A 20,023-nucleotide genomic window follows, 5' to 3' on the forward strand; every position below is an offset into this window, starting at 1 on the left:
TATGTTGGAAACATTTTATATAAAAATATTTTTTTGACAATGATAGAATAACACTCACACGTTATGCACACAAACACAGACCTGAATGTTATTATGGAAACACATTATTTTTTTTAAAAAATGGCAGAAATAATGGATTTGACTGTGCAATATTTGGCATGTCAGGTTACATTGTTACGCCTCACTATAAGCAGACTGCATACAATTTTTACAAGACTTGAGGTGTTAAGACAATGCATGTAATCGCAACATCCCCAGTTCAAGTCTATCCAGGAACATGTACCCCAGCTCTCTCGCTCTCTCTCCCCCTTCATTTCCTGCCATCTCTCAAATGTCCTTTATTAAAAAAATAAAGGCAAAAGGCCACATAAATACTTAAAAGAGAGAGAGAGAGAGTCTGAGTTCACTGAGCTTAGGTCCATGTCTGTCATTTACTGACATCTCCTGGAAGTTTTAAAATAGTCCTTCATGTTCAGCCTTGATAGCATTCAGTGGCACGTTTCTGTTGCTGCATAAATGCCCATGTGGAGAAATCCAGCTGATCATAGCAGCAGTTTGCTCTCAGTCATTAGAGGAGTGCCAACAAAGCAGCTGGATGGGGAGAGAGAGGTACTCTGTCCAGACATCAAAGCCAACTATAGCTGTTTTTTTTTCAAGGGCGAAGGGAGGCCAGGGACGTCTTATTTCAGGTACAGTCTTTTGCTGGTCTGCTATCCCATAGGCGGAGCTTTGTCCTGGGTATCATTTTGGGCCCTGAAGTGTGATCATCTCTATGATGGTTGGCTGTGTGGAGGTAGTTGCAAGTTGAACTTTGAGCTAGTAATATGGAAATACGAGCACAGATGGAGTCTTTGGAGACTGGGAGCTGTTATGATGAGGGGTGTGTGGTGTAGTCGAAGGTGAACATCCACGACTATGGTTAGGAGATGGGGACCCTAAAGGAGAGGCATAGAGTACAAATTAAACACTGTGATTTTGCTGACTGTGTATATATATGCATATGTATATGAACTTGTGTGCATGCTCTCACCATTTTCCGTTAAGTTGCTCCCATGTGGTGAGACTGACATACAATGTTGATCTTGAACTCTTATCTGCTTGGATCCTCTCCCTCGCAATACATCTGCTATCTGAAAAAGATTTACAATCTGTTACAACCTCCTGTGCATGACTGAAGTGAGTGTCCTTGTGGTCTACTAAATAAACAACTTGTGAGCCAAACAAGACACACACACGCTGCACCGTACAGGTCTGGCCTCTAGATGGAAGGATATACACATTTACATTCCATCTCTCCAACTCCAACCGTTTCTTCCTCTTATCCCAACCAGGGCTGAGTCAAATAGATTTTGCAATTGTTTGCACTTGTTCTGACGTAACTGAAGTAACAAATGGATGGGATTTTCCATCATAAAATAAAAGTGAGCGTAGGAAGCCGTTAACAGTCAATTTGGTAACCTATTTTGGGTTCACTGCATTCTCAATACTGTCTGAATTGACCTGAGGCAGCAACTTCCAACACTAAAAAAGGCTAACACAAAGATTATAACAGCGGAATTTCAGCAAGGTCTGTTTTGTTATTGATATTTTCTTTTTCTGTCATCTCCTCACTCACTTTCTTGTTCTTGGCCACCATCACGGGGGTGTCGTTGTGGTAATTCTTGAGGCTGCTGTCAGCTCCGCTCTTCAGCAGCAGCCGCACTGTGTCCACCTGACCCCGGCCACAGGCACTGTGCAGGGCTGTGTTCCCACTGTATGACTGGCTGTTGACATCACAACCATTCTGCAACAGAAAAACAGAAGACTTTGACATCAGTGTGATTCATAAAGGAAGCCAGAGTCGACACAGTTAAACATAGAAACTAAAACAAAAGATAGAGCTATGGAGAGGGTGAGTTAGATCTATTTAAAAGGAAGGAGGAAAGGCACTTCTTCAAATATGTAACACATCTGAGCACTGAGCAGATGAACTCTAAATGTCTTATCTATAAGCTAGAAATGAATGGGGAACTCTGGGAAGAAGCTCTGTGTGATTACAGACAACTTATATGCAGCTGATGAGCTGGAAAGAGAAAACCAAACTCAAATAGAGCTGAGTCACAACCCTTAATTCTCTCCTCCCTGCCCACATGCCGTCTTTACCTCAATGAGGAAGTGGACCATGTCTGCGTTATTGCTCTCCACTGCATGCATGAGAGGACTCTGGCCACTTTTGATGTCCTGATTAGAGAAAAAAAAAAAAGCACCATGGGAAAAATCAGTAGATGCAGCAACGGTAAATGTAAAATACATGATGTTGTGAAACTTAGCTGATGAGTCAGTGCAGCATAGGGACTAACCATAGCATTAATGTCAGCTCCTGCCTCCAGCAGCATCATGGACAAATCCTTATGCCCACGCAGCACAGCCAGGTGGAGGGGGCTCAAACCTGAGGGCAGAAACAAAGCAGGGACCTGAGTTACACAGTGAGCAAATGAAGACATACACACAGACACGTACACATTTTCTTTTACCGTATATAACACATTTTCCAACAAAATGTATAAGTATTTAAAAAGACTAAATCAAAAACAGATCAGGATGATCTGATTTTTTTCCCAGCACTGCAAAGCTAAATAATTCAATGCTGCCTCTCTGTGACTAGCAGACTGCTAACAGATGACCTTAACTTTTCCAAAAATGTTTTTAAATCTTGCCTGGACATAAATCATCTTATGCTATGCCATTAAAATAATAGTAGTCACACATTTTCCTATTGATGTGGCTATTATACTATTAGATCTAATCCCAACATTCAAACTCAGCTCCACTAAAATAGTTAACATTGTAGACACAAAATCCTTTGTGTATTTTGGGGGCTTTCTCTTATACCCAGAGTTGTTACTTTCACACAAAAAAATGTCTCCTGTGCTGGGACATGACAAACACAACGCCAACACCAGACCACAGAGGAAGGAAATGTCCTCTTCTCCTCTCGCCCACACACAAAACAACCAACCCAACCCCTACCTGTACAAGGGTTCACAGTGCTCATATCCCCCTACAAACTATTATGCATTGACACTAGTGAGGCAGTCTATGTGTTGTTATTAAGTTATCAGATCAGATGGATGTTCATAATTTTTATAATTGATTTCATAGCACTACCTGGCTACATGGTTAATGCTTGAACATTTATTTTACTCTTTTACTGCTTGTGTATTTAAAGTAGATTGCTCTGTATAAGGAGAAAAAGCCCAAAACTTATTTTCTTATTTTTTCAAAATCCATCATTGCAGACACAAAGTATGTTTCTTATACATACATTTATTAAATACCCATTTGATAATGTCTTTGGATGTATTCACTGAGGATGAAATGGTTACAAACGATCACAAGGCTTTATCAGATTAAATAACTTAATGAGAAGAGCTACAATCATTTTGGATCTTTCCTTGTCGAGAAGAATCTTGATCTTCAACAATGCATACCAAGGAGTAGACCACAACTTACCCTCATAGTTTCTGATCTCCAGGCATGTGGAGGATGCGGGCAGAGAGAGCAATACAGTCAGACAGTCACGCTGGCCATATTCACAGCAGAGGTGGAGTGCTGTCTGGCCGTTACGGTCCAAAGCAGCAGGATCGGCCCCTGCTCTCAACAAAACATCCACCATGTTTGCATGCTGGGTTATTACTGCCAGATGAAGAGGGGTCTGTGTGGGAGGATGAGAGCAAAACAAAAAAAGCAATGACAGTTAGGACAAACCGGTGCATTCAGACAAAAGGCAATACACTGCCTCTAAAAACAGTTTTCCTTTTTCACACTGCAGTGCACACTAGACAGCAATCAGAGAGTATGAGCCCTCACTAATGCCGAACAATGCTCAAACTCTCTATATCCTATAAGAATATCATTCCTATCTCCTATACATTGAGATAAGTAGATTTTTACCCTGTTTAGATGCCATTATTTCAAAACAAGTTTCTATGTTAGCATCATTGTTCTAATAAAAAATGCTCAGCTAATGGTGGAAATCCCAGATCCTGATTGCCATCAAAATGTAATAATATATTCCTTCACCTGAGGTCTCCAAATTTATCCAAATTTGTCCATTAAAGGAATAGTTCAGCATTTTGGGGACAGTGCTTATTCATTTTTTGGCAGGGAGTTAGGTAAGATGATCAATACCACTCAAATGTCTGCACAATAAATATCAAATTAGAGCTAGGAGATGGATATCTTAGCTTAGCACAATGACAGTGACAGAAACAGTGAACAACTCTGGACAGAGCAAGGAGAGAGCTGTTTCATTCTGTTTCCAGCTTTTATATTTTAGCTAAGCTAACCAGCTGCTGGCTGTAGCTGCATATTTACCGCACAAACATGAGAGTGGTGGAAGTGATGAATACTTGACAGGAGAAGGGAAAATCCAGAAACTTACAAAATCTTAAGATCACCACATTCTTGTAAATAAGGTTGGAGGAAGAGTTGTATTGTTTCTGTTAAAGGCCTCCTTTCAAATCTAACCTGTTCCACAGGTTAAAGGTCAGAGACACAATAAAACAATGCAAAAACAGACCAACGCCTAGAATAAATAAACAAAGAACCAAGACTTTATCATTACTGCACATCAGAAGATCATGAGATACAGGCACGCATATTACATACCTACACAAACACACATAATGCATACACACACTAAAATTCATAATGTCAGCAATCTTATCAAAGTCCAAAATGAAAAAGATATGCTAACTGTCAAAGATGAGACCTTTGCACCGTCTATCACAGAACAAACACCAACAACAGCCCAAGTATGAGACTGTGATTAATTCAAAATGAAGAAGAACCTGTTCTGAGTGACACAGTCTTTAATGACAGGAAAGACAAAAAAAAAAGTGCACTAGGTGGTTGCCTGGATTAATCTACTGAGTGCTGAATGAAATCACTTGAGCAATCTAGGATGTTCCTTTGGATGAAGTCAGCATGTATCATCCTGTGGATAATTTTGACAGTTATGTCAACTCTGGCCAGGGGAGGCACTGATAACCTGCTGTTTAAATGAAGAAATGCCATAATTCAGTCATAAAGGGAAGTCTTTTGACCTGGACTTTTCAGCTGCTATTCAAGTTACACAATAAACACAGCAATCAGGAACAGATAGTTGCTCCAAGTTTCACTTTTGCTATATTACTGTACATGTGTGCGTGTCTGTGCGCACACTGGGGGTTTGTTCCAGTAAGTACAATAAAAAAAAAAGTAGGCTAGTAGTGAGAGCGTCTTTGTGGAATTCCTCCAATTATGCCAGTGTCCCTCCCTTAAGCTCCTGTTTCCCTGAACCCTGTGACTCACACACACACACACACACACACACACATACACCCTCATGGATATAAAAACATACACACACACAAATTCATATACCCCCTTAAAATTTATGCTCTATGAACTTCCTATAATCAACATTCATTGTTGCAACCACACTACTATTTTGACCCTACACACCACTAATGAAACACTGATGGTCTTCAATCTTTTCCAGAACAGAAGAAATACCCTAACCCTATCTCCACATTAAGGCCTTTTAAGGCCTTTAAAAAAAGACCTCTCAGAGTTGGCAGAGTTTAACTCTGGCTTCCTGTAAAAGATTTCAGAGTGACTAAAACAAAAATGCAGCAAAGATAAGAGGAAGGGTGGGAAGGGTGTGTGTGTGTGTGTGTGTGTGTTTGTGTGTGTGTGTGTGTGTGTGTGTGTGTGTGTGTGTGTGTGTGTGTGTGTGTGTGTGTGTGTGTGTGTGTTTGTGTGTGTGTGTGTAGGGAGGTTGGTGGGGTGGAGAGACAGAGGAATGAGGAAGAAACGGAAGCAGCAGAGGGGAGTCCAGGGGAAAGACAGGATAACAAGGGAAAATCCCTTCTCTTTCCCCTGGGTCTGTCCTCGCACTCGTGCATTCCTGCAAAATGAGTGGATCAACATGAGGGAGGTGAAAAGATGAGAAGAGAACATAGGAGAGGAGGTTTCTGGGCATGAAGAACAGCCCCGGGCTGTAGGCAGTGCCAAACCCAAAGAAAGGTGGAAGGCAACACTAAGAGACACTACAGGGTAAAGCCAGTCCTGTTGCACAAATAAACATCACACGCTCTTGCGTCAATGTTGTTGACAGTTATACTGATAGCATCAGTCAGTTCATCAGTTATGGTTAGAAACCCTAACTTCTCTTATATATATGCAGCGAGAGATATGAAAAGAGAGAGAGTAGTGAGAGAATAAAACTGATAGAGAGAGCACAAGAGAGCAAGAGAGAGCGAGAGATGCACAGGAAGGGAAAGTCCCTTCTGAACTACCCTATTAACCTCAACGCAAGGTATGTTAAGAAACAGCCCAAAGCAAGGGGGGGGTGGGGGGGTGGTCATGTGACTTCTCGGAACAAGGATACTAAAACACACACAAACACACAGATGTCTTGCGCGTGTGCATACATGCACGCACTCACTAAAAAAAAAATAAAATGGCATGCCATCAGCATTCAGATAAACAAAATGAAAAAAAACTTAATATGAATTAAATGAATCTAAAATAAAAAGGCTGCAACAGTACAGTGAACATACCCATTTATATAAATGTCAAAATGTGATTATTGAATGATTACAGATAATCTGCATAATGCATTGTAGCAGAAACACAGGCAATTTAGTGAATGGCTTTCATCTAAAGCGCATGACCATCAGCTCATGTTTTTGAGTGGGTGGCCCCAGGGGATTCAGTCCCCAAACCCCACTAGTGTCAGTGCTGCATACTACACCAAGAGCAGCCACAAGTAGACTACTGAAGTGTGCGTTAGTGTAGCCGCACTGATAGCATGACCAGTGTGGGAGTATCAAACAGCTGTCTCCACCATCATAGTAGTTCAGGGAGGAAGGCAAAAAAAGCACTGACACTTGCACTATTGTTCAGTTGCAGTACTGATAGTAACACTCTGTCAAAAAGTTCCATATGCAAAACCACAGAAACTCAGGATTTGTCATCAATATTGGAAAAGCTGTATTTAATTTTGTTTCCTTTTTCTTTGGGAAGTTGGCTAGTTCCGGTAGACTTAATGTTTTGAAATATAAAAACTTCCCTGGCCTCATTTTGATAAGTCTGGTCTTTACGATATTCAGTCAAAACCACACAATCTGGTAGGCAAATGACTATGACGGGACCTATGCCTGAAAATGTCCCTTTTTGATTATAACTGCATATGGCATAATATGTGTGAGTGTGTGAAAAGAGAGAAGAGAGAGGAAGAGAGAGAGAGAGAGAGAGAGAGAGAGAGAGAGAGAGAGAGAGAGTGTATGTGTAATTGTATGTGTATGTGTCGCGTGCATACGTTTTCATGCAGAGGGTAGACACAGGATATCACAAAACCTATGCTGCCTCAGTGATGAGGAAAGACAACAACAAATGATAGCACCAGCGTTATTTCTGGTAAGCGAGTCCGTGGTGTCCTGTGTGGTGTGAAACCCCAGACTTGAGAACTAAAGTTCTGCACGACTCAGGTGCTTTCTCTGCTGAAAGATCAAAGAGAGAAAGCTGGCAGAATACAGAGCATGAAGTGAAGGTGGAGACTAGAGAGGGGAGGAGAATGTGGAAGTGTTGGCTTAAGGCCAGCGGTCGGGACAGTCCTGGATTGGGAAACACTTAAAGACAATTCCTTGTACATATTCCAGTAAAGTACATGTTGATGTAATGTAGGAGTTGAGAAGCACAGTCATTTTTTAATAAGAGAGACTAGTCATCTCAGTAAAAGTTAAGCAGGCTCATTTGTCCATTAATATCAGTATAAATAGTCAAAGTAATCCCCGTTCACACACTGTAGGACATAGACTCTCTGTCAGATGCAAGAAAAAAGCTAATTATATACTGGAATATAAATAAGATATTCATGTTTACTTATATCAGGTCATTTCCAGCTTGTTCACATGTTTTCAGTTATGGCCAAGACATGAGATATGAGTGCAGGGTTCATGAGAGTTCATTGCGTCACAATTGGCTCCACTTAATCATCTTGGCTGCCTCCTCTGAATTTCACAACATGGTAAATCCTACAGTCAGGCCCTGAAAAACCCCTTCCTATAGGGAAACTGAACACTAGGAAACTATGTACAAAATAGAACACAGGAAAGCACACATGGTCCTTCTCGCCATTTGCATGTCTTTGGTTTTTGGCAAGTACAGGTGGAGTAACTGGGAAGGGTGAATTCCACTGCATAACCATCAGCCACTGCCATGACAGTAAGAGAATGCGATAACGTGGAGCAAGGCAAGGAGGAAACCAAGTCACTTCCTCTTTCATTCTTTTCCATGTTACTGTTATTAGAAGGGTGAGGCACGGGAATGTGGTTTACATGCCATGAATGTAGAAGCAAAAATCCCCAATTGCATTTTTATTCTGCAGCTATCTTTCATCATGTTATACTGGCTGACGTTGAGACCTCTGTGATATTTATTATAAAATGGAACTGAAACATAAAAAAATCTTTCTGTGGATTGGATAGCTGCCATATTTAAAAGAGAGACAAATATATTGTCTGAAATGTTTAACTTTTAATTAGAATTTTGCATTAATGAGAGTAATGATAGCAGCTGTGTGTGCATGTATGTATGCATGTATGCTTTAATGGACAGAAATGTAGCAGGTGTCTATTATAAGTGTCTTCATCAATTCATTTGTTTCACCTGACGGAGGTTGTTGTAGATATCAAGGCCTCGGTGAGCCCACACCAGGAGTTGAATCAGTCTGCAGACAATGGCCAGCTTCCCCTGCACCACTGCAATATGAAGAGCTCTGTAATGAACACAAAAACACAGACATGCAAAGAATTTTACACGAACAGTTGAAAGAGAGATGTCTGTAGAAATACAGCTCTATTTCAAAGGGTATTTAAATGGGTCACAGGTTTTCCTGATATTGTGACCCACTGACACTCTACATCCTGGAAATAACTTCTTAGCTTAAGTAGAAAATGACTGATCTGATAACTAATCAGTACTATAGAGATAGAGATAATATATTATTTTTGCGTGTGCAAATTTTATTTGAAGTGCAGTATTACATTTGGTTTGGTGTTGATCTGATTATGTGGATGTGCTGAATGACTGATGGCAGTTGGAGTCTTTGTTATGTTCAAAATTTACATTTTGGGAAATGTACTTATTTGTTCTTTTGTCGAAAGTTAGATTAGAAGATTGATGCCACTATTATATCTGTCCGTTAAATATAAGGCTACAGCCAGCTGCTGGTTTAGCTTACTTAAGCATCAAGGTGGAAACCGTGGGAAACAGCTAGCCTGCCTGTGTCTGAAGATAATAAAAGTCACGTCCCACCACCTCTAAAGCTCACAAATTAACATGTTATATATTTTTACTTAATCCGTAAAAAATACAAAATGTAAAAATGACAATTTGAGGTTTTACAGGGGTTTATGTGACTATTTCTATGCCAGGAGCACGGACTCCCTGGAATCTCAGCTGGCTGCCTGGCAACGTCACAGTGACAACATAACGTGTTTTTATACTTAAGTTTTCATATGAATTAAACAAATGAGATATTATGTGTTCCTTTTTTTGAGCTTTACAGGTACCGGTAGGCGGATTTTGTTACCTTTGGACAGAGCAAGGCTAACTGTGTCCCTCTATTCCCAGTCTTTATGCTAAGCTAAGCAAACCAGCTGCTGGCTGTACCTTCATTACGGACCACTCAAACTATAATGTCTGTATTATGCATTTGGGATTGAAATCGCACATTCTCTTCTTAGCCTTGAAGGAGTTAGACTGAACTCCTAAACATGACCTGTGAAGAAGTTTTTTTTCGTTCAGAAGCCGTAAATTCTACTTCATCACTTAATCAAAATTATCCCACTGTCAGTTGTACCGAGAAGCTCCAAAGATGTGCAGGCATGACTCACACTACTCTTATCGCACCCTTATCATGACTGAAGGGGAAACCACTATCTGTTTTCTATACGTGAAGCGAAAGAACAAACGCAGGCCAAAGTTTAGGACAGGGAAGGGCAGGAAACTGAGAGGGGGGAGGGCTTGTTGTAGAGAGCAGTATAGCAGTTTTCACTTTTTTTTTCTTTTTTATGCTGTTAGAAGAAGCAGCTTCCAGTAAGAGCCAGACTGGTTTTATGTCACTTCCTGTTGTCAGTAACAATGGCAGCATTCTTTCTCCTCTGTCTCGCTCTCTGTGCTGTGAAATCCAGCCATTAAGCTGTATGGTTTCTGACAGGGGTTTTTCTGTAGGTTCACTCAGTCAACTTCATCCAAAGGATAAGTCATAATCAGACATACAATACAACTGTGCAACAGGAAACAGGGACGCTTCTTGAGAATAAGTTAAAAGTACCCTTGCACACAATTTGAGGTAAAAAGTTCTTACAGTGACAAAAGCACTTGCAACACTTCCTCTCAGTGATGTGTCCCACTGACATGGAGTCATTAATGACTGTAATTTCCTGCCTGAAAAACATATAGATTAAAGCCCTTTCTGAGCAAACAACAGACACTCTGTCTGACTGACATATAGTGCTAAGTTCAACATTTATGCACAGATTGATCAGATTGATGTGTGGATCAGGAAAAATTCTTTGCTGTTGTGTGTATGTTTGTACTCTATCTATCTATCTATCTATCTATCTATCTATCTATCATACCTACATACCTTATAATAGTATCACACATTATTCTAATATACTCCTCCAATAGCAGAAAAAACCGACAGCTTACATAATCTTTGTCATAGTCACTCTTTCATAGTGGAAACTTTTTCAATTCTTTGACAACTTGGTGTAGGCAAGTATGAACAGTGGTCTGTGGTCTGTGTAACTGAAGGATAGTCCGGAAAAAAAAAAAAACTTTACAGGAAAAAAAACAAAGTCATGCTCTACTGTGGCTGTATATATAATTAAATGATTTTTAAAATGCCAAGGAAACCCAAATGCAAATCATGGATAAACAGCGTGCAGGTGTATAAACATGCACATGAATGCATGAGCAAGCAAGGTCAACCTTACAGTGTGAGTAACAACGTCAATGTCTCTGTGCAAGAAAGCAAATTGGAACTGCAACTGAAGTGAACAATCAGATGATTTGCTCCTGACATCAGAGTGAAAAGCAGAACTTTGTATGTTGGAAACAGGAGTGAGTGTGGTGGTTCTTTCCCCAGCTGGTCCTCGTTCCTGTAACTGAGCTCAGCACAGTGAGCAAATCTGTATCAACAAATATCTCCATATTTACTGTATGTGCAATCAGCTTTTCATCATTTGTCTTAAAAAGCCCTCTGCAGTCTCTCAGCAATAAGCCCTACAGTGATTGGAGTGAGCACTTTTGCTACAGTATAGTCATGATCATATAAGACAGGCTTTTCAGGCATGACTTGACAAGGGTTTTGTCATTGTGAGCTCTGAGAACTGATGCTCATATGTTCTGATGAACAGAAAACCAAAGTAGGTTGTGAGTAACTAGTGAATCAGAGCTTATCTCTCTCTGAGCTCAACTACTGTATCAACAGTTGCCTTCATACAGTCCTAATATCATTCTCTCTCTTATTACATTACACCCTTTTATATCTGCATCCATCTCTCTCTTTTTCTCTTAAGATGAAACTGTACTGTTTCTAGTTCCTGGAAGTGGGGCAGACCACAGCCCCAGATAACCCCAAGCACAGCGGCACTGACGCAGACAGGAGTCCCAAGCTAGCCACATTAACACACAGTGCAGACTGTGAGTGTGTGTGAAAAGAAGCCTGCCAGAGAAAGAGGCAGCATACATGCGGTATCCTGTTTGGTATGGAGGGCAAGGAGACAGCCAACTGAATGATCAGACTGAAGCCTAACATATCCTGTGGTCTGTGGATCAGCTGAGCAACGAGGTGATGTGTAAGTGTGTGTGAAAGGTAAACAAAGGAGAAGCAGAGATGCACCACAATCCAGTTAACAAGAAATGACAGCTTATGGCCCACTTTGTAGTCTGCTGTGCTCATCATGAAGATTGATGCTACTTCCAGACTTTTGTGCTGGAGAGAAGGTATTTGTGTGGGAAATGTGTTTGAGCAAACCTGGATTTTACATTTTTGGGTTCTGGGTTGTTTTTTCAGTGCATTTCAACATTCACCATTGAGGGTAACCTTTCAACAAGTCAGAATTCATTATAGTGCTCAGTTTCATCAGTCCATCAGGGAGTTATTGAGTTAATGTGTAATGCCTCCTTTAAGCACAAACTGCCTGGATGATACAGGATATTGAAAATAAATCTGCCAGATCATCACTATTCACTGAAATCTTGAGTTGGCAAATGTAGTTCAACACACATCACACACAGTCTCATAGTTACTATTCACTCATTCATACCAGAGTTGAGTGGCTTTGATCAATGACTGTAGGTTGAAGGCAGTGTAGTACAATGAGTACAAATACCTTAAAATATGTCTATGAAAATTAGGTTAATGTCCTGAATGTTGTGTGGTAACCTGTATAACATATTGCAATAAATATTAATGCAGAAAAATAATTAATGCAGCTTCAATTATGGTTATTATGTGTGTTCAATGTGCTTGTTTCATTCCCCACCCATGCTGGTAATGCCACCTTTTTTAAATACGCTGTTTCATAGCGACTTCAACTTTTCAAAGCAAGAAAAGAAAAAGTTGCAAGTTCACAACTGACTCAGTGCATGTGCAGAATCAAATCACTGTGACAAACATCAAAAGAACGGGTCTACATGCCACAGTAATTTGAAATTTGGGTCTGCAAGAAACACGATAACTCAGTTAAGATGTTTACATGAGATTTGGGCTATTGCCTATTTCTGCATATGGTCATATTGTTGTGCATGCAAATCCAGTGACTGACTGGAAGCATGCAGGCATTCATTTGTAGGAGCCGCAAGCAAACATGTCTGCACACCACAGGTGCCAATGACTGTGTCTATAAGCAAGTGACAGATAACACTGACAGAGACACAGAAAAGAAGAGAGAGAGAGAGAGAGAGAGAGAGAGAGAGAGAGAGAGATGAAGCTGATAGAAAGAAAGCGGTAAATGAGGAAGTGAGGAGCGGATGTTTGGGTTTTTTGAGCCCATTCATTTAAAAACACAGAGAAGAAGAGACAGACACACCTGAGAAAAACCGCAGTCGTATTTAAAAACTGAGCACTCACTGGTTTTCCCGAAACTAAGGGGCTCAGAAGCGCTGAGAACAGAGGATGAACAACCCATTGACGTAAGAGCAGGCACATGCTTGCGCTCACTCATATTATGCATACACGCACACACGCACACACTCATGTAAATACAAACAGTGTGAAACATACAGGGGGGGCTGAGAATGGTTCTTTCTTCAGAATTCACACAAAGTTTAAAACAACCACAAAGCAACAAGTAGATAAGCCAGCCAACTTTATAATTAAGAGGCCAGATTTTGTCTGAGAAAAAAAAGTTGCTGCACTTGTTTTCAGTCACTGCTAGCTAATAAAATAATATGCATATCAATTTTTCATTTTTGTTTTGTGTCTGTCCTGCAAATATACTGTAAGTCAAACCCCCATCAAACACTCTAGAGAATAACAATGTGTCAAGTATGTGCATGGAGATGAGAAATGTAATCAAGTTATGGAGCCCCATGCTATTAAAAAAATGTTCACTTTGCTAGTATAAAAATGAATATATAATGGCTCTTTTAAGTCAATTCTTCTTATTTCCATGCCACTTTCTGTTAATAGCAGACATGTCGCAGTGAGTCTTTGAAGCAGATATAGGACAATGAGCAGCTGTGACATGTCACGGGACTTGGGGCTCGGCTAAATGCTGGTCATCACGAGTTTGTTTCGAACGGATGCAAATGATGCTGAAACTTCTGAAACCACAACATCAAAGTGCTATTTAATTCTTGGACATGCCATGTTTTCAGTCACATGACTGTGTGTGTCTGTGTTCTCGTATCAGTTTGTCATTCCAGTTAGTGTGTGGGTGGGTGGGTGTTAAGCCTTTAGACAAAGTCAAGTAACCATGCGTTAAAGTTTAATATTTGCATTCATGTGGTCTCGAGAACTCCTCCAGTCTCCTGTGTACAGTATTCTCATTCCCAACCCCCTACCCCACACCCTGAGAGACTGGTTGACTAAAAATTATAGGTTGTTCAACACACACACACACACACTAACACATGCATGCCTGTTTAATCTAGCAGCTCAAGTGGTATAGTTTCTAAGTTAATGTGTTAGATAAAAGTTACCATAGCCATTAAGTGAATCATTCCTGGAAACCGGTCTCCCTTACAGGAAGTGAGACAACAGTAAAGAATTTGGTGGGACACGAGGGGGGTGTTGACTGTACCTATTCATTATGCAGAGCCAGGTGAGTCACATAGACCATAACAAATACACTGAGATGACATTACAGTCACTAACATAGAATCTGAAAAACCACAACCAGGTTGCGCAACGTCAAAAGTTCTGTTTATGAGGTCAAACCGTCTCTTGCTTAAACTGCTGTTGCATTGGTCCACCTCAGTGAATGATTTGTATTGACTTGTTATGTACATGACCATTTCACTTTTTTCACTTTTCATTACAATAGTAGCAGTTTCTCCAGAGAATCTAGTTAAGACAAATAACTGTCAAGCCTGCAGAGAGGCAATATGCCCAAAATGGGAGCAAGGCCTTGACATTTTGACATGCCATCATAGGGAAAAGCACAGGTGTAAATAATCAAGTTAATGATGGCTGAAATCCATTTAGCTGCTTCAGTTTCAGGGGGTCCTGCTCACTGTCACAATTTCATAGCTTACTGGAACACTTGAATAGAAAAGAGGCATCATTAATGGTGTTAATAACACTGTGCTTTTCCTATTGTGACAAGTCAAAATGTCTGCTGTGAAAAGGGGCTTTTGGACAAAATTTGAGAATGTAGTTCTAGAGACAGACATACCAGAGTGAACTGGCAAACAAAGTATGAATGAAATATGAAAACTCAAAGCTGAAATACTTGTTTTTGGATAAAGTAGTGTTATTTTAATATCTTCTTCAGGTGTGAGTGTTGTTGGAGGTTAAGATATAGTTTAACCTGCTGTCTATGTGCTGCTATTCATACTGACATGCCATCCTTAAAACATCTTAATTACCTCTCGCCACCATATAGAGCATTAAAGTGCATAAAATTAGATGTTTCATTTTTAAGTAAAAGTAACACATTTTAGAATAAGAACAACACTATATGCATACATGTAAGTGTCATAATTAATATTGAAAATATTAGAATACTAATATATATGATATTCCATTTTAGACCTCGGATCTGTTCCTTCTTTGAAGCATTTAACTTGACAGCTTGAATTGAGTGCAAATTTGTCTCGTTTGCAACTGAAGACATACCACGTCTAAGAAGTTGGCTCGTATTTGCATGTTAAACCTAACATGACCTGACAAGTAATTTCTGGCTCATTATGTAAGTGGATGACAAGTCCAAAGTCTTGGTCTCTGTAAGGTGAAGATGTGAGCCGGGTCTGCCCAGTAGACACAACATGGCAATGAATGTTCTCAATCTGATGGAAATCATGAATCATTAATATTTATGACGGGGATAAAACTTCTGAGGGGTGTATTGTGCCAAGTCTCAGCCGTCAGAGCAGGGATGACTAAAATATGATGCTTGATGTCTATGAATCATTATGATTTTTTAAGTTCACTGTATAAATCACTGAGGTGGATATGTGGGGTCATCAGTTTCAGAATTATGAGCTGTTGGAGTGTTCCCCTATTCTCTTGAACCTGTTCCCCGAGTGATTAATAAAACATTTCCATAGAATAATACGTTGTTTTTGAATTCCCAGGTGGCCCAGCACGTCCCTGATTACATTATGCACCAAGAAAGTGGCATTCTAACTTCCAACCTAAGCCTATAAAAATAATAATAACAACAACAACAACAACAATAATAATAATAAATACATAAATAAAAAATCAACATACGTGTCTCCATCTTCATCTTGATGTGTAGCCTGAGCGATACCGGTCAGCAGGTTTTCGGTTTGGTAACCCACAGGGCGGTTTGTTTCTGGGACTGTGGGCAAACAGTACACAGGGTAGTGACCTGGGACTGAGACAGAAACATTAAATTAGCAGGGGTGGCCTGTTAGACAAATTGATTTTTTGTACTAAGTAAGTACGTGTCTGTGCATGTATACATAGTATTCAGTTAAGAGTTGACCTAGTAAGCTACTTTTGTCAATGCAGGCAGCGCACTGACTGAGGAAGAATAGCTGCAGAATAGCTGACTGGACATTTTCTCATTGATTCAGCAGTATAGCTGCTGCATGACACCGCTTCTTGTCTGAGACCTGTGACACTCTAGTGACCAAAAATATTAATGGAAGGGGAAGCCATGCTGTGCTGCATGCCCTTCTGTTTTAAAAATAAAAAATAACATCAGCATTTTTCATGTGATATTACAAAAATAATTTGGAGAACTCCTGTAGGTTAGTCTACTGTATGTCATGCTCTGCCTCTGAAACCTAAATTGCACTAAACCTCAGTCTTACCATTTAAAATCAAGACTGTATGCACAAATCTCGTAACTATTTTGGCCAGACAAAAGCATTGTCCAGTGTCCTTGGAGATCCGGAATTCAAATACTTATGGTATTCATATGATATCATATGAGATCATATGAGAAATCACAGCAAATCTTTGAACAGTGCAGCTAAATTCGTGTTAAAAATAACAAACTTCAACATAAAAATAAAAAAGAAGCCTATAATAGCCTACTAGTGTGATAGACTGCATGTTGTCCAGCAGCATTTACCGTAACTAAACGGGTCCAAAAAGCGAATGTTATATCCATATGGACTCTGTCCTGTCTCTTCAACCCGCCTGGGAGTCACTGGTGCTACGCCAACCCTACTCCCGTTCGACAAGCTCCCCCGAAATGGCAAGTCCGTGTCTTCCGCAGAGGAGCGGTCTCCCCGTTCAGGTGGAGCCGGCGAGTGTGTCTGGGTGTCCGGCTCGACAGGAATCGGGCGTTTCCTAAAAGGAAGCCTGAGAGCAGATTCAGCTGGTCGTTTGCGTGCCGCGCTGGTTTCTGAGCTCGGTGCGCTCCTGACTGCCGGGCAGTGTATTACCAAACTGTCCGTTCCTGTGCATGCTGGAGGTGCAGGGGAGCCGCCTGACACACGAGCGTCCCTGACGCGACCTTTGTAGTCCGGAGTCTTCGACCCGGTGCTCCCACGTTCCCGGGTTGTGGTGCGCAGATCCAGCGGTGCTGTGGCAACCGACTGGTGGTCACCGTTCATGGTCATGATCCTCGGCATCAACCAGGGACGAAGAAGTTTCAGGTGTGTGCGTGGGAAGACAACTTCTCGATGATCAGTGATCAGCTTGGTGGGATCAAACCATCCAAAGTGGCCAATAGTGCGCAATTCCCATTTCCATGAAATCAAGCGACCAACTCATCAGCCTGTTTCCTTTTGTGTCATTGGTGTATTTTAGATAAGCTTACAGATTCATTGACTCAGAATGCAAACTTATTCTCGAAGAGGAGCCAATTGGTGTAGATTAAGCTATGTGTAGGTTGTCCTAGCGCACCTATGGTACAGTTAACACTGCAGGTAGTACAGTGCAGCTGCACCGCTCATCTGCTTTAATGAACGTAATCACTGTGACACAGGGTGCTTTCCCTTTAAACCGAAACAAAGTACTTAAGGGTAAATTATAGAGAGTGAGGGAGGAAAAGGAGAAAAAAAATTGTGGTAAATTCACAAAAAAGTCTGCATTGTCGCGTTTTGTGATATCTGCTTTGCATGCAAGTTCAAAACATCATACTGAATTTCTTAAGAAGTTCAGGAGGAGAGACGGATCGATGCTTTTGTCGGTTGGGGTGCTTATCGGTGTGCAAATTGCAGAGAGTTAAAGTAGAACTTATTCTGGGTTACGTTTAATTGTTACTACACTATGAGAACTGTAGTCTTTATCTAAAGTGGACCCTTGTAAAGATGTTTTTCTCTACTTTAAAGTTTATACTGTAGCCTAGATGAGAATGCAACAAGTCAGGAAAGTCTGATTAAAACAATGTGCAGAATTATATGCTACGTTTATTATTAGATTGCACATATGACCCTATTTATGTCGGTTTTAAAGTATTAATGTTGATCAGTGTAAAAATAGAGAAAGGATAACCAAAACATAAAAGGCTCTGGATGATAAACTTAATTTTTTCGACTTTTCTGTGTTCTCGTGATGATGTCATGGAAGGGGTTTTCATGTTATTTTGATCACAGGTTTTAGTGCCTCAGATCAGCTGATGTAATGTTGATTTTCACACCTCAGTCTAAAAAACAACATAAGGTTCCACTTTTGCTAAACCCATTACAACATAAAATAGTCTTGTGATGCTTTCCTACTGATCTGACTCCAGTAATAACATGTTTGACTCTGAAGAAATGATCAAAACATTATTTTTTTATTTCTGCAAAAATGTAAACTTACAACATCTTAAATGATATTAAAGCTCAAGGAAGCCTTAATGCTTAATTCTTGTTTAGCAGCTTGTTTAGCACTCTGGTGTTGCTTGGAGGACACAGACTGTACAGGTGATGCAGTCCATCAGATGCACAATGTCAGTCAGATCATCGGTGTATTCACTGTTCTGTTGCCTCGGGTCGGTCATATGTCACCTGGTTGCAGATTCAGAGCTGAACTTGTACTCCACGAAGAGGGAATAAGCAGAATAAAAGAACATTTCAGAGGGAAGGTTCCCTATCCAACCTGGCCATGTTACCTCTCTGTTACAAACACTCCATAAATGTGTCCACGAGCCTGCACAAGCATGCATGCACACACAAACACACATACACACACATACACACACTTACACTCACTTACACTCACTTTTACACACACACACACACAAATCACGCCCCATCTCCTGGTCTTTAATCTTATCCTACCCACACCACCCTCAGACAAGGTTTTGATTACCAGGGTCAATTTGGGACTTTCCTCTTTCCACTGAAGTGTGGAGCGGGCAACGGAAAGTCAAGTTGTGTGTCTAAAGTCCCTAAAACACCCTGATACTGCACAAACATACTCTGCAGCTGTCAGGGCACTCAACCATCATGGTCTCCTCTGACATTAGATATCATTATTTATGAAAAGTATACCAACCTACTCCTTTTTACAGCCAGCCTCATCCTGAACACACACTTGACAGTGTTTACTGCTGCATGAATGAGACATTAACTAATTCTTAAGAGCAGACATATATGTGAACAGAAAAATAAACATACCCCGTTAAAAATCACAGACTCTTTATTTTGAGACAGTGCAGCATGATGAATGCAAACAGCAGTCATCAATAGTATAAATCATGAGACAACATATCCAGATACAAAACAATGAAATGCGGCCCCCTTGTGCCAGGAGAGCAGAGGTGCAACTAGTCTTAGTCTTAAAAATGAGAGAAACTCTGTGCATTTTGAAACAGATATCCATTGAGTGAATCTACATTTATTACAGCACAAAGCATTGCTCACTTTGGATGTTGCATATGTGGTTTTGACATTTGTCTTTAGCAGGTAGGTCATGTGGTTGCTGCTGCAGCATGCACAACTGGTGAAAATTAGATGAATCATTTTGTTGAATCACAAGATCTGAAATGTTTTTCAAAATGTGCTCATTCTGTCCGGTTAAGGTAAAATCATTAGATTGCAGTGGCAACCCTAAATTAGGTGTTCAGTGTCTGAGTTAGTGTCTCCATCTTGTGGAGGGTGAGGCAAAGTCAGTATTCTCTTTAAATTGTGCAGACTGTGTGCCACGTGCTGTTTAGTGACAAGCAATTTTAACGAGAAATGTATCCTCTAACTCAAAGTATTTAAAAATAATTTGGTCTCTGCAATGTTGAAAACACCAGGTGTTGTGTACTGTATACGAGTTCTGTAAACAAAATATGTTATTAGTTCAATAAAATGACATTATCTCCCACACAGAAATATTAAAATATTATTCATTAAAATCTGT

At 40.3% G+C, this 20,023-nt stretch overlaps 1 protein-coding gene across 5 annotated transcripts in view; it reads right to left on the reverse strand.

The window, feature by feature from the left end:
- Positions 1-20,023, reverse strand: part of bcl3 (BCL3 transcription coactivator) — a 21,298-nt gene continuing 1,275 nt past the window's right edge. For 2 of the 5 annotated variants that reach the window (XM_042424189.1, XM_042424186.1), the window contains 9 exons: positions 16,815-19,939; positions 15,983-16,109; positions 8,698-8,806; positions 3,493-3,694; positions 2,340-2,428; positions 2,143-2,220; positions 1,616-1,783; positions 1,031-1,130; positions 1-935 (listed from right to left, as the gene is read on the reverse strand). In XM_042424189.1, coding sequence (XP_042280123.1) covers positions 817-935; positions 1,031-1,130; positions 1,616-1,783; positions 2,143-2,220; positions 2,340-2,428; positions 3,493-3,694; positions 8,698-8,806; positions 15,983-16,109; positions 16,815-17,319 — 1,497 coding nt within the window. In that variant the 5' untranslated portion in view covers positions 17,320-19,939 and the 3' untranslated portion in view covers positions 1-816. The remainder of the gene's footprint in view (positions 936-1,030; positions 1,131-1,615; positions 1,784-2,142; positions 2,221-2,339; positions 2,429-3,492; positions 3,695-8,697; positions 8,807-15,982; positions 16,110-16,814; positions 19,940-20,023) is intronic. The other 3 variants (XM_042424187.1, XM_042424188.1, XM_042424190.1) reach the window with 3 other exon arrangements.

This window comes from Thunnus maccoyii, chromosome 10 (assembly GCF_910596095.1).
Source record: "Thunnus maccoyii chromosome 10, fThuMac1.1, whole genome shotgun sequence".
Classification (NCBI taxonomy): domain Eukaryota; kingdom Metazoa; phylum Chordata; class Actinopteri; order Scombriformes; family Scombridae; genus Thunnus; species Thunnus maccoyii.